General features: G+C 39.9%; 1 protein-coding gene across 6 annotated transcripts in view; it reads right to left on the bottom strand.

Annotated features, from left to right (window-relative positions):
- The window catches only part of ADAMTSL3 (ADAMTS like 3), a 468,377-nt gene that overhangs the window by 173,765 nt on the left and 278,472 nt on the right, over window positions 1–16,140 (bottom strand). For all 6 annotated transcript variants that reach the window (XM_067030016.1, XM_067030022.1, XM_067030019.1 and 3 more), the window contains one exon: window positions 1,112–1,401. In XM_067030016.1, the coding sequence (XP_066886117.1) occupies window positions 1,112–1,401 (290 nt within the window). The remainder of the gene's footprint in view (window positions 1–1,111; window positions 1,402–16,140) is intronic.

Here is a 16,140-nt window from a genome sequence, read left to right as displayed (position 1 = left end):
CTGGGTTTATTGACAGGCTGGTGTCTAGGATAGGTGGGTTTACAGGTTGATTAGACAAGAAAGGAGAAAGACAGATACCATGAAGTCACAGTGATTGGATGGCAAGGATTGAGAATGTACTCAAGAGCCTGAGGGGCAAAAGAAGAGAGGCTTGGGCACAACGACTGGTCCGTGAGCTCTAAGACCTGATCGGGAGCTCCTAGTAATGGGAGCGGGGCTGCCAGGAGGAGCGGAGCCTGCTCTTGAGCCAACTGCCTCCTAAGGCAATAGCTTCCTTATCTTTCCACCACTGGCTGGGACCGAAGTCAGAGCATTTCTAGCCCCCAACTTTAGCCATGACAGCTGGCAGGAAGGCACAGTCAGGAGTCAGTGACAGGATGTCAGGGGCCTGGATTCCTGATGGGATGAATCTCCTTCATGTTAGTACAGGATCTAGGTTTCCCATTGATTATTTCTGCCTTTTTCCTTCCAACAGAGAGAGAATGACTATCTGGACTCCCACTCCCTGCTCATTCACTCCCTTTTGGATCCTGGAATGCTTAGAGCACCTTGGGGCCAACTTCCACCCCAGTGGGGTCCCCTGACTATATTATCACTTCCTAATCCTAACAGGGTCCCCTGGCTATGCATGTCACCCCACACGTACACACACATAAATCCTGGTGATCAGTGTGCTCTGCACTGGTTTCTGGTCCAATGTGCAGGTATGGACCTAAATATTTTCTGAGGATGGCTTCAGACCAAGAGTTGCATCAGATAGGGCAATGCCAGGCTGCCTCAATCTGTAATTCTGTTTCATGCACAAGATTGCCTTAACTAATCATTTCTGCATTTTCCTAGTTATTCTCTATTAATCAGTGACCTCTCACTCCATCTCAGTTAGGCAGATGCTTAGGCCAAGGAGCATAGGCTACAGTGCCATTAGTCCTTTATCTTTCTAGAATAATCACGATGAAAACTGAAAGAAAGAAAAGGCATAGTTTTCAATTATTCAACCTTAACCTCCTTTCGACTTCTGCTAATTTGCATATTCGGCTTAATCGATTTAGTGATTTCTCAAACCATCCGCAATGCAAGACCTAACTGTCCCTTAAACAAAAAAATCACATACCTCCCAAACACGTGGCGGTGCAAGGGGTGAACCCGGCGTACTCCCAGTCGTAAGTCATCTCACTGTCCTGCTCCTGCTGGGAGGCGGCCAGCTCACGGGGGGTGGGGCTCTCATCACAGGCTTCCAGGTGGCAGGGCCGCTCGGTGGGCAGCCGGGGGCCTTCACACTCTTCCTCGGGTAGCTCGGTCTCCGTCTGCGTGAACGTCAGGAGCACGCGGCACTTCACCTCTCGCACCTGAACGCCTGGCCCACACGTGGTGCTGCAGGCGGACCAGGGCTCCGGAATGAACCTGCGTGAAACGGGGGAGCCCCGGGTGGGGGAAGGACACGGGCAATCATTCAAGAGAGGCCACAAAAGGAGTGACAAGCATTCTATGAAGAAAAAAAGTAACTTCATCCAGAGGGAATTCAATATATTTGGAATGCTGTCCTTTTGTTGGTGCTCAAAAATGTGTCATTGACAAATGTTCCAACCCCATCAGCCACGGAAAGCAATCTGCACCAGAGAGACACTGAATTTCTGTACCCATTTTATAATTCAAATTCTGTGCTCTGACCTTTGCAGATCATCACTAAAAGGTTTTCTTTAAGATCTGGTAATAAATAAACCACTGTGTAGAGATCATTTCTACTCGGATTTCTTGTATACTATGGAGATGTTCACCAGTATTTATTCAAGAAATCTTTATTGAGCTTACCCTTTCTTAACAGGCAGAGTTTTATGAAAATGTCTCAATAGTTAGGAGCTAAACTGTAGGATAACAAATGCTTTCTGAAGAGTGGATGAAGCTTTAATATTCTTTTCTAGTTAATATATAAATACACAAAACTTCTGAATCCTCTTGAAAATATCCCAGGTGTTGCCCAGTCTGACTGAATAAAGCATTTATTTCTTATCCTGAATCATTATCCACTAAATCATAGGGTGTCACCCTTTGGTCTGTAGACCAAAAAGGCCTACAAAGGTCAAATCCAGCCTACCTGTTAAGAATGATTTTTATAGTTTCCAATGGCTGGGGGGAAAAAAAAGAAGGATAATATTTTGTGTCATGTGAAAATGACATAAAACTCAATGTGTGTCCATGATTAAAGATTTATTGGAATACAGCCACGGTCACTTGTTCACCCACTGTTTATGGCTGCTTTTGTGTGACACGGCAGAGCTGAGTATTTGCAATATAGACTGTTTGGTCTGCAAAACCTAAAATAGTTATTACCTGGCTCTTTACAGAAAATGTTTACTGATTCCTGCACTGAATTTAAAACATAGATTCAATAGGGACATATATTTTAAAGATACTCTGAAGGAACATTTGCATCATAAGATATTAACAAGTAATAGGCTGGAAAGAGTGCGGTAATAGAATAAGTCTGGGAAACTTTGCTTTCAGTAAGGTTGAATAGGTTTATTTACTGCAAAACTTTTCCAAAAACTATGATATGAATGCATACCATACAAATTTAAGAGGGGAATATGATGTGCATCATTTCCTAAATTTAAGTGAATATACTCCTCTATTCATGGGATAATGTTGTACTAACTAACTTCAGAAAATGCTGCTGAGATGTTTGCTTAAAATGTAGTTCCAAGGCTTAATGTTTAAAATCTCAGAATGATATGGTTACAAGGGTCTCTCAGAGTCATCTAAGCTTCTTTCCCTAGATAAGGCTTCACTACAGTTGTACACAATAGCACATACCAATCAGCAGAATTGAAACACCATTGCCCTAGATGAGCCCAATAAAGAAATAACAATAACTCCTCCCTTTCCGCATTTTGTTTCCTGGGTTGAAAATTGTTAGTGGGAAACCCTATTCTCTAATCCTCATTTTCCATGAAAGGTTTTGCTTAACTTCTCAGGATGGAGTGGTATTGGGGTAATATTTGCATGTTTACTCTCTTCTTTGCTTGCTGCTTTCCCACGGTAGAACTGGAAAGGAGGAGACTGATTAAATTTAAGATGATGCATCCATAGAATGTAATTAAGATGACGTCATTTAAAAGAAGGAGGTGAGTCTATGTGATTGAAAAGGAATAGTCTTCTCTTGAAGACTGTTAAATGAAATAAGTATAGGATGTATATACTATGATATTTTGTCTAAATACACAAAAGGGCATATATATACATATATAGTGTATATACTATATATATAGTATATATTTATAGCTGTATGTCTATATATGCTGATTTACGTATAATTTCTCTTTTCAGGAAGCAAAACTGCAAGAGTTGGGAACTGGAGTGTGTAGAGGGAGGCTTTTACTTTTTGTTTTGCAGCTTTAAAAGGTTTGAACTTTCTAACCATATGGTACGGTACTTCTATGATCATTACTATTTTTCTCTTTTCGCCTTTGTAATAAAAACTTAAAATTTGGGATTACGTTTTAATGGGAAGTAGATTTTCTTCATTCAGATTGGACTCCTGTGTCTTGTAGATTCAGAATCCTGAGAGGAAGGCTCACCTCAATTCCCAACAGGGCAAATGATGGTTACACTTGATATTTTTCTAGGTGTCCTGGATCTTTCAAGTTGTTTTTCTGTTCAATTTTTTACTTAAAAAAAATTGGGGGAATTGTGGGATTTTAGTTCCCAGACCAGGGATAGAACCCAGGCCCTCAAAAGTGGAAGCACAGAGTCCTAACCACTGTACCACCTGGGAATTTCCTCAAGTTGGTTTTCAAAGATCCTTTTAAGGGTCCTCTTAAAACACAAATGTCAGAGCTGTCCAAATTAGCCATGAATGATTTGGGGGAGGTGACGTGGGGAGCCACGGCAACTCCAAAATGTATGCATCTTCTAGCATGATCTTCTATGTATTATTTTTTATTTAAAGGAAAGATAGTGTTCATGCAGTTCTGATCTTGTTTTGTTTTTGTTTCTCTCCTGCAGTAATTTTTTTTAAAGAAAAGAATGGAGCACAGCTGCACACAACCATTTGAAGAGCAATGTCTGGGCACAACAAAACCAGAGAAACAGAGCATGTTCCCTATGTCTTTGCAAAATAGAGAACTTAAAAGAAGAGCAATTCACTAACATGAGCGCTTAGACATAAGAAGACAAAACAACAGAATAAAATGGAAAACTATGAGCTGAAGAAACAAACTATGAAACATAACATTATTAGAAACTAACAAATAATTCAGAACTAAGAAGAAAAACAGAAGAAATATGGCTGAAAATCAAATTAATGACATAGAAGCAAGACTTGGAAGTGAATGCAGTGCTGAGAGAGAAAGAGAAGCTTTTAAAGCAATTAGAGGGGTGAAAGGAGGGATGGGCTGCAAAGGAAGATTTTGGGGTGATGGGAATGTTTTGTATCATGAATGGGGCTGGGGTTTTATGGTTGTATACATCTGTTAAAACTCATCATTTGAATAGACAATTTTTGTATGTAAATTATACCTCTCTAAAATTGATTTTTAATGTAGTTTTTAGAGATAAAATGAGAGAACCTAAATAATCCAATATTGAAGACAAATGGATCCTTCAAGTAGAGGTTTCAACACATGAAACAGAAAAAAAGTGTTCATAAATAAAATATGCGAAAAATGTGCCTAAAATACAGCTTGGAAAGGTATGCTGTCTTCTAGGAAAAAGTGACGAAAAAATGATTAACAAAAAAACCTAGAGCTTTCAGCAGAATAATGTCCCCCCAAAGATGTCCACACCCTAATTTCTAGAATTTATGAATATGTTACCTTACATTGCAAAAGGGATTTTGCAGATGTGACCAAGGTTATGACCTCAAGATAGGGAGATTATCCTAGTGGGCCTAATCTAATCACATGAGTCCTTAAAAACAGAAAAAATTCTCTGGCTGGAGTTAGAGAGATGCATCAGAACAAGAGGCAAGAGAGAGTCAAAGCATGAGAGGTACTCAACACGCTGTTGCTGGCTCCAAGATGGAAGAGGCCAGGAGCTGAGGAATGTAGGAGGCCTCCAGAAGTGGAGAACAACTCCTGGCCAACAGCCAGCAAGGAAATGGAGATTTCAGCTCTTCAACTGCATGGGCCTGAATTCTGCCAACTCCCTGAATGAGCCTAGGAGTGGATTCCACCCTAGGGCCTTCAGAGAAGCATTCAGGCTGACAGACATCTTGATTTTAGCCTAGTGGGATCCAGAGAAACCAGCTGAATCTATTGGGTTTCTGACCTACAGAACTGTGAGATAATAAATTTGTGTAGTCTTAAAGCACTATGTTTGTGTAGATGAATATACCTGGCTTAAAAAAGTAAAACATTGAGGATGAAGAAAGAGTTGTATAAGCATTACCAAAAAAAGTCCCCTATAAGAATAAAAAGTCAGGTGGACTTCAGACTCACAACATTCAAAACCAGAAAAGGATGGAGCAAAAGTTTTGAGAGAGAGAATCTGGGTCCCAAGAATATTATGTCCAGTCAAATTGTTTTCAAATAAAAAAGCCATAATTTTCTGTAAAATAGGAACAGTAATGGTACCAACCTAATGGGGTTAGGTATGGATTAAATGAGATGTCAGAGTGAAAAGTTCAATAATTACAATACAATAAAAAATGACAACATTCATTGCATTATTATTCATGTGAGATACTGTTCTATGTACTTCACATATATTTTATCATTTATTCATAACAACAACCCCATCAGGAAGTATTGTTGTTATTCCCATTTTACAGATGAGGAAACTGAGGGTAATTTGTCAAAGATTACAAAGTAGCTACTGGTGTTATTTTACCCTGCCTCAGCAGTATCATAGGTGAAAGATGCATTTTAAGATCATCCAAGATGACAATAAAAGGATCCCAGGAAAATTCAACAATACTATTTGGGGGCATTTACTTTTCTTATTTCAAAAATGAATAAATGAACACCAATATCCACTTGATAAAATAATTCTTCACTCTAAAAGAAGAAGAATGTAACCTGTATTAGTGAAAGAAAAGCATATTTGGGGGAAAATATTATCAGAAACAGAAGGAAATGTATAGTATCTCCTTAAAATTTAATGACAATAAAATTCAAGGAAGCATTCTACAAAACAAAAGATAAATGATGGGGTTAAGAAGTCAAAACATGGCTGGAAAAAAAAACCTCTGGCTTGGTTGAGAAAAGACTGAAAAATACAAAAATAATGCAAAGTTTGCTCTATGACAGAAGAAAATCCAAATGAATAGTAGGAAATACATTCAATGATGAGGAGGGCAAGTGCTTTTGTTTGAAGGGGAGGTGTGCTTCCAAAACATGGAGGATAAAAGACAAAGAGGTGGGGGAAAATATCACATGTTAAAAATAGAGAAGAGATGCAATACAGACAGTTGGTGAACCTTTAGAATAAATAAGAAAAATAACAGAAAAGAGGCACAAATAACAACAGAAGAAAACTTTCATGCACCCAAGAAAGATTTGAATCTATGTCCTAAAAGCTCTCACTGTTTACCAAAATTATTGAAAAGAAAATAGAACCTGGACTTATTCTAGAAAAATCCTCTAATTTTAAGTATATGGGGAAAATCTTATACCTAAGCAGAAAAAAAAATGGTTCACAACACGAGGAGGAAGGACAGTTTAGGTGCAAATATTTCCTTTTCAATATCCAGAGCCATATGTCCACAGTTTTAAGAAAAAAAAAAAAAAGAAGATAGCTTATTAAACAAGAGTTCATATTCCTGCTCACTTGAGGGTATAAGAAAGGCATCCTTAAATATAGAGGGTCTTAAGAGAGCATGCCATCTGTATAGTCTCCCAGAAAAAAATGCACAAAGATCCACTCCAATTTAATGAGAATTTAATTTTTAAAATTATTATGGGGGAAAAACAAAACAAGATTCAGCACTGCCTGAACACTATAGTATCTTTTGTTTAAATTTTAAAAAGGAAATTTGACAGTAGAAATTAAATGCCTTCAATGTGCCTATCTTCTGGACCAGAAATTCTACCCCAGCAAATGTATCCTAAGGAGACAATTAGAGATGAAGAGATGGGCAATTTGAGATTTGCTACAGTTTTATTTATCATAGTAAATCATTAGAAACAAACTGCAGAGATCCAGAAAGATCTCTCTAAAAATGTAATCGTGATTACATCACTTGTTAAAAATCCTTAAATGGCTCTCACTGCCTCCAGATGAAGTCCAAATTCCTTTATGAACCATGGAAGACCTCCAAGACTTGCTTACTTTCCTAGCTGCCATCACCACCTACTTCTCCTCCAGCCCCCTCTCCATGCTTAGTACCTCAATGTCCAGGTGTGGCCCCCATGGGCCAGTTGGCCAACATGCAACCTCAATACCTGACATGCTGTTCTGACATCTGTGTACATCTTAGGGCATCATTTCATGTACCATCTCTCCTAGGAAGCCATCCCTGAACCCCTAAGCTTTACAATACCGTAATATAATCACTAACTTCTCTATCTGCCCTATTAGACCAACCTAAGGATGGGAGAGACTTGAATTCAGGACTCCTAACATAAAGTTGGAGCTCTTCCTAGTATCACATGCCAGAGAATCACCATCCACCACTTAATAGCTCTGAAATGTTGGATAATTCCTTAATCTATGCCTTTGTTTCCTCATCCCTAAAATGAAGTTAATAATAATGCCTCCTTATGAGGTCATTGTGAGAATTAAATCAGTTAATCCACATGGAACACTTAGAACACAGTCTGGCACAAAAGAAGTCCTCAATATTAGTTGTTTACTGCTGTTGTTGTGAGAAAACCAGCTGCCTGAAACATAACCTAATTTGATTTTAGCAAATACAAATAGCACAAATGCAGAAGCTAAAATAGCAGTGAAGAAAATAAACAAAGTGTTCTAAACCCTTGGTTCTCATATATGAAAAATGGGAGGGAGGGCAGCATGACTAAGGAAGTGTTGTGAATCCCGTAGAAACTAGGAAGGCTCCAGGGAAGAACTTTTAAAACAACAATGAACTGTATCAACTGTCAACATATTCCACAGCTGAAAGTTAAGAAGGTCAAAACTGCAGTTCCCCTGCTTAGCTTTCTTTATAAGCTATAATTTTTATTTTTCTAATTAAAAAGAAAAGCCTTTTGAACATCCACTTTCTATGTAAATTCAGAGCGCGGGCCATAGTCAACCACAGAGGCAGAAATATTTATCTTCTCCAGGAGGGTTTGGGAGGCTTTCCTCAAGGGATCTGAAATACAGCTCACTGTCAACAAGCAAGCATCCCCAAACCACAAGAGACAGGGGTAATAAAAGGATGAACTGGAAGCTGAGATATGTTGTGGTTTTGTTTGGAAATCAAGGGAATGACTAGAGTCAGAAGTGGTAGGAGGAAACCATAAACTTCACACTAGACAGCCAGGAACAGGCCAGAAGCTGCCAGGCAGCGTGAATTATAAAGGAAAGTTGCAGAGAGACCACAGAGGGAGACGGGGAGGAAGGTGGAGAGAGGCAGCCGCTCAGGCCCTGGAACAGGTGCTAGGGCCTCGGTTTTCCATGATGGGAAGAAAGAAGTGGTGTCCTACAGGGGTGAACCAGCTTTGCACAGTGAATACGGACTGGAAGAGCCACCAGCAAAGTCAGGTGGGGCTGACAGTTCATGCAGGCATGGGGATGGATATGGGGCTGGAACCTGCTAAGCTTACACGATATGGGCCTCTTCCAGTTAAGTAAGACAAACTGTATTTTCAGAACTTAAAAGGGACCCTCAGGACTATCTGATCCAATGGTTCCCAAATTTGGATGCACCCCACCCCCAGTCACCCAGCGTGCTTGCTAAAAATGCTGCTGACAAAACCATAGAGATGGAAGTAGGACAGAGATTACCAGGGGCTGGGGGTAGGAATAGGAAGATGGGGAGTCAGTGTTTAGTGGGTACAGAGTCTGTGTTGGGGATGATGAAAAATTCTGGAGATGGATGGTGGTGATGGCTGCACAACAATGTCAATGTACTTAATACCAATGAACTGTACACTTAAAAAGGGTTAAAATGGTCCATTTTAGGTTATGTACATTTTACCACAATTTTAAAAATACCTGGCAGAACCAAAAGAAAAAAAAAGTGCTGGTGACTGGGACCCACTCCCAGAATGTCTGACTTGGTGAGGTCCAGAAATCTGCATTTTAAATAGCACCACAGATGCTTCTATAGGAAGCAATTTGAGACCCACACTTTAAAAAGTGGTATTGTGGTTATCAAAAAAAGGTCTTTCTATTTTAGAGCTACATACTGAAATATTTATGAATGAAATGATATGCTGTCTGGGTGTGCTTCCAAAATGGCCCAGTGGGTGGGAGGTAGTAGTGTAGATGAAGCAAGAGTAGCCCCAAGCTGATAACTGTTGCAGGTGGGTGATGGACACATGGGGGTTCGTTACACTCTTCTCTCCTCATTTATACAACCTTGAAATTTTCTATAACAAGCAAAAGAAAAAAACCTCCTTAAAATCTAAGTGAGGGGGGAGACCTTCAAGATGGCGGAGGAGTAAGACGTGGAGATCACCCTCCTCCCCACAAACACATCAGAAATACATCTACATGTGGAACAACTCCTACAGAACACCCACTGAACGCTGGCAGAAGACCTCAGACTTCCCAAAAGGCAAGAACTCCCTACGTACCTGGGTAGGGCAAAAGAAAAAAGAAAAAACAAGAGACAAAAGAATAGGGACGGGACCTGCACCAGTGAGAGAGAGCTGTGAAGGAGGAGAAGTTTCCACACACTAGGAAGGCCCTTCATTGGCGGGGACAGGGGTGGCAGGGGGATAGCTTCGGAGCCACAGAGGACAGCACAGCAACAGGGGTGCGGAGGGGAAAGCGGAGAGATTCCCAAAGAGATGATTGGTGCCGACCAGCACTCACCAGCCCGAGAGGCTTGTCTGCTCACCTGCCGGGGCGGGTGGGGGCTAGAAACTGAGGCTCCGGCTTCAGAGGTCAGATTCCAGGGAGAGGACTGGGGTTGGTGGCGTGAACACAGCCTGAAGGGGCCAGTGTGCCACAGCTAGCCAGGAGGGAGTCTGGAAAAAAGTCTGGAGCTGCCGAAGAGGCAAGACACCACTGTTTCGGGGTGCGCCAGGAGAGGAGATTCAGAGCACCGCCTAAATGAGCTCCAGAGATGGGCGCGAGCCGCGGCTATCAGCATGGACCCCAGAAACAGGCATGAAATGCTAAGGCCGCTGCTGCCGCCACCAAGAAGCCTGTGTGCAAGCACAGGTCACTCTCCACACCTCCTCTCTCGGGAGTCTGGGCAGCCCGCCACTGCCAGGGTCCCGTGAACCAGCGACAACTTCCCCAGGAGAACACAGGGTGCGTCTCAGGCTGGTTCAACATCACTCCGGCCTCTGCCACCACAGGCTCACCCTGCATTCCATACCCCTCTCTCCCCCCACGGCCTGAGTGGGCCAGAGCCCCCTAATCAGCTGCTCCTTTAACCCCATCCTGTCTGGGCGGGAACAGACGTCCTCAGGCGACCTACACGCAGAGGTGGGTCCAAATCCAAAGATGAACCCTAGGAGGTGTGGGAACAAAGAAGAGAAAGAGAAATTTCTCCCAGCAGCCTCAAGAGCAGCGGATCAAATCTCCACAATTAACTTGATGTACCCTGCAGCTCTGGAATACCTGAAGAGACAACGAATCATCCCAAAATTCAGGCAATGGACTTTGGGAGTAACTGTAGACATGGGGTTTGCTGTATGCAACTGACTCATTTCTGGTTTTAAATTTATCTTAGTTTAGTATTTAGAGTTTATTAGCATTAGTATATTTGTTTATTGATTTGGTTGCTCTCTACCTTTATTTTTAATATATATATATATTTTTTCCTTTTTCTCTTTTTGTGACTGTGTATGTATATGCTTCTTTGTGTGATTATGTCTGTATAGCTTTGCTTTTACCATTTGTCCTAGGGTTCAGTCTGTCCAGGTTTTTTTGGGGTTTTTTTGTTTTGTTTTTTTTTGTTTTTTTGTTTTTTTCAGCATAGCTTTTAGAGCTTGTTATCATTGGTGGATTTGTTTTTTGGTTTAGTTGCTCTCCTCTTTCTTTTTTCTTTTTCTTAAATTACTTTTTAGTTTTTTATTTTAATAACTTTATTTATTTTTATTTTCTTCCTTCCTTCCTCCCTCCCTCCCTCCCTCTCTCTCTCTCTCTTTCTTTTTTTTCTTTCTTTTTTTCTTTCTTCTCTCCCTTTTCTTCTGAGCCATGTGGGTGACAGGGCTTTGGTGCTCTGGCCAGGTTTCTGGCCTGTGCCTCTGAGGTGGGAAAGCCAAGATCAGGACATGGTCTACCAGAGACCTCCCAGCTCCACATAATATCAAACAGCAAAAGCTCTCCCAGAGAGCTCCATCTCAACAATAAGACCCAGCTCCACTCAACAACCAGCAAGCTACAGTGCTGGACACCCTATGCCAAACAACTAGCAACACAGGAACACAAGCCCACCCATTAGCAGAGAGGCTGCCTAAAAGCATAATAAGGTCACAGACACCCCAAAACACACCACCGGATGCGGTCCTGCCCACCAGAAAGACAAGATCCAGCTTCATCCATCAGAACACAGGCACTAGTCCCATCCACCAGGAAGCCAACACAACCCACTGAACCAACCTTAGCCTCTTGGGGCAGACACCGAAAACAAAGAGAACGACGAATCTGCAGCCTGCAAAAAGGAGACCCAAACACAGTGAGTTAAGCAAAATGAGAAGACAGAGAAAGACACAGCAGATGAAGGGGCAAGGTAAAAACCCACGAGACCAAACAGATGAAGAGGAAATAGGCAGTCTACCAGAAAAAATATTCAGAGTAATGATAGTAAAGATGATCCAAAATCTTGGAAATAGAATGGAGAAAATACAAGAACATTTAACAAGGACCGAGAAGAACTAAAGAGCAAACAAACAATGATGAACAATACAATAAATGAAATTAGGAATTATCTAGAAGGAATCAATAGCAGAATAACTGAGGCAGAAGAACGGATAAGTGACCTGGTAGATAAAATAGTGGAAATAACTACTGCAGACCAGAATAAAGAAAAAAGAATGAAAAGAATTGAGGACAGTCTTAAAGACCTCTGGGACAACATTAAATGCACCAACATTCGAATTATAGGGGTCCCAGAAGAAGAAGAGAAAAAGAAAGGGACTGAGAAAATATTTGAAAAGATTATGGTTGAAAACTTCCCTAAAATGGGAAAGGAAATATTCAGTTAAGTCCAGGAAGCAAAGAGAGTCCCATACAGGATAAACCCAAGGAGAAACATGCCAAGACACATATTAATTAAACCATCAAAAATGAACTACAAAGAAAAGCTATGAAAAGCAGCAAGGAAAAAACAACAAACAACATACAAGGGAATCCCCATAAGGTTAACAGCTGATCTTTCAGCAGAAACTCTGCAAGCCAGAAGGGAGTGGCAAGACATATTTAACATGATGAAAGGGAAAAACCTACAACCAAGATTACCCAGCAAGGATCTCATACAGATTAAACGGAGAAATTAAAACCTTTACAGACAAGCAAAAGCTAAGAGAATTAGGCACCACCAAACCAGCTATACAACAAATGCTAAAGGAAATTCTATAGGCAGGAGACACAGGAGAAGGAAAAGACCTAAAATAACAAACCAAAAACATTAAGAAAATGGTAATGGGAACATACATATCGATAATTACCTTAAATGTAAATGGATTAAATGCTCCAACCAAAAGACACAGACTGGCTGAATGGATACCAAAACAAAACCCATATATATGCTGTCTAAAAGAGACCCACTTCAGACCTAGGGACACATACAGACTGAAAGTGAGGGGATGGAAAAAGAGATTCCATGCAAATAGAAATCAGAAGAAAGCTGGAGTAGCAATTCTCATATCAGACAAAATAGACTTTAAAATAAAGACTTTTACAAGAGACAAAGAACGACACTACATAATGATCAAGAGATCAATCCAAGAAGAAGATATAACAACTGTAAATATTTATGCACCCAATATAGGAGCACCTCAATACATAAGGCAAATGCTAACAGCCATAAAATGGGAAATCGACAGTAACACAATCATAGTAGGGGATGCTAACACCCTGCTTTCACCAATGGACACATCATCCAAAATGAAAATAAGGAAACACAAGCTTTAGATGACACATTAAATAACCAAGATGGACTTAATTGATATTTATAGGACATTCCATCCAAAAACAACAGAATACACTTTCTCCTCAAGTGCTCATGGCAATTTCTCCAGGAGAGATCATATCTTGGGTCACAAATCAAGCCTTGGTAAATGTAAGAAAATTGAATCGTATCAGGTATCTTTTCCAACCACAACGTTATGAGACTAGATATCAATTACAGTAAAAAATCTGTAAAAATACAAACACATGGAGGCTAAACAATACACTACTAAATAACCAAGAGATCACTGAAGAAATCAAAGAGGAAATCATAACATACCTAGAAACAAATGTCAATGAAAACACGATGACCCAAAACCTATGGGATGCAGCAAAAAGAGTTCTAAGAGGGAAGTTTATAGCAATACAATCCTACCTTAAGAAACAAGAAAAACCTCAAATAAACAACCTAACTTTACACCTAAAGCAATTAGAGAAAGAAGAACAAAAAAACCCAAGTTAGCAGAAGGAGAGAAATCATAAAGATCAGATCAAAAATAAATGAAAAAGAAATGAAGGAAGGAACAGCAAAGCTTAATAAAACTAAAAGCTGGTTCTTTGAGATGATAAACAAAACTGATATATCATTAGCCAGACTCATCAAGAAAAAAAGGGAGAAGGCTCAAATCAATAGAATTAGAAATGAAAAAGGAGAAGTTAAAACTGACACTGAGAAATACAAAGGATGGTGAGAGATTACTACAAACAACTACATGCCAGTAAAATGGACAACCTGGAAGAAATGGACAAACTCTTAGAAAAGCTCAAACTTCTGTGACTGAACCAGGAAAAAATGGAAAATATAAACAGAACAGACACAAGCACTGAAATTGAGACTGTGATAAAAATCTTCCAACAAACAAAAGCCCAGGACCAGATGGCTTCACAGGCGAATTCTATCAAACATTTCGAGAAGAGCGAACACCTATCCTTCTACTCTTCCAAAGTATAGCAAAGGGAGGAACACTCCCAAACTCATTCTATGAGGCCACTATCACCCCTGATACCAAAACCAGACAAAGATGTCACAAAGATAGAAAACTACAGGACAATATCACTGATGAACATAGATGCAAACATCTTCAACAAAATACTAGCAAACAGAATCCAAGGACACATTAAAACGATCATACAACATGAACATGTGGGGTTTATCCCAGGAATGCAGGCATTCTTCAATACATGAAAATCAATCAATGTGATACACCATATTAACAAATTGAAGGAGAAAAACCATATGATCATCTCAATAGATGCAGAGAAAGCTTTCGACAAAATTCAACACCCATTTATGATAAAAACCATCCAGAAAGTACACATAGAGGGAACTTACCTCAACAGAATAAAGGGCATATATGACAAACCCACAGCCGACATCGTCCTCAATGGTGAAAAACTGAAATCATTTCCACCAAAATCAGGAACAAGACAAGGTTGTCCACTCTCACCACTATTATTCAACATAGTTTTGGAAGTTTTAGCCACAGAAATCAGAGAAGAAAAAGAAATAAAAGGAATCCAAATCAGAAAAGAAGTAGTAAAACTGTCACTGTTTGCAGATGACATGATACAATACATACAGAATCCTTAATAAGCTACCAGAAAACTACTACAGCTAATCAATGAATTTGGTAAAGTAGCAGGATACAAAATTAACGCACAGAAATATTCTGCATTCCTATACACTAAGGATGAAAAATCTGAACATGATATTAAGAAAACTCTCCCATTTACCACTGCAACAAAAAGAATAAAATACCTAGGAATAAACCTACCTAAGGAAACAAAAGACCTGTATGCAGAAAATTATAGAGACAGCGATGGAAGAAATTAAAGAGGATGCAAATAGATGGAGAGATGTACAATGTTCCTGGATTGGAAGAATCAACTTTGTGAAAATGAGTCTACTACTCAAAGCAATCTACAGATTCAACGCATCCCTATCAAACTACCACTGGCATTTTTCACAGAACTAGAACAAAAAATTTCACAATGTGTATGGAAAAACAAAAGACCCCGAATAGCCAAAGCAAGCCTGAGAAAGAAAAACAGAGCTGGAGGAATCAGGCTCCCTGAGTTCAGACTATACTACAAAACTACAGTGATCAAGACAGTATGGTAGTGGCACAAAAACAGAAATACAGACCAGTGGAACAGGATAGAAAGCCCAGAAATAAACCCACACACATATGGTCACCTTATTTTTGATAAAGGAGGAAAGAATATACAATGGAGAAAAGACAGCCTCTTCAATAAGTGGTGCTGGGAAAACTGGACAGCTACATGTAAAAGAATGAATTTGGAACACTCCCTAACACCACACACAAAAATAAACTCAAAATGGATTAAAGACCCAAATGTAAGGCCAGACACTATCAAACTCTTAGAGGAAAACATAGGCAGAACACTCTATGACATCACAGCAAGATCCTTTTTGACCCACCTCCTAGAGAAATGGAAATAAAAACAAAAATAAACAAATGGGACCTAATGAAACTTAAAAGCTTTTGCATAGCAGAAGAAATCATAAACAAGACGAAAAGACAACCCTCAGAATGGGAGAAAATATTTGCAAATGAAGCCACTGAGAAAGGTTTAATCTCCAAAATATACAAGCAGCTCATGCAGCTCAATATCAAAAAAAAAAAACAACCCAATCCAAAAATTGGCAGATGACCTAAATAGGCATTTCTACAAAGCAGATATACAGATTTCCAACAAACACATGAAAGGATGCTCAACATCAGTAATCATTAGGGAAATGCAAATCAAAACTACAATGTGTCACCTCACATTGGCCAGAATGGCCATCACCCAAAAATCTACAAACAATAAATGCTGGAGAGGGTGTGGAGAAAAGGGAACCCTCTTGCACTGCTGGTGGGAATGTAAATTGATACAGCCACTATG

Source organism: Kogia breviceps, chromosome 3 (genome assembly GCF_026419965.1).
Source record: "Kogia breviceps isolate mKogBre1 chromosome 3, mKogBre1 haplotype 1, whole genome shotgun sequence".
NCBI lineage: Eukaryota > Metazoa > Chordata > Mammalia > Artiodactyla > Physeteridae > Kogia > Kogia breviceps.
Note: the sequence above shows the minus strand (reverse complement) of the source record. Positions and strands in the feature narration are given on the sequence as shown.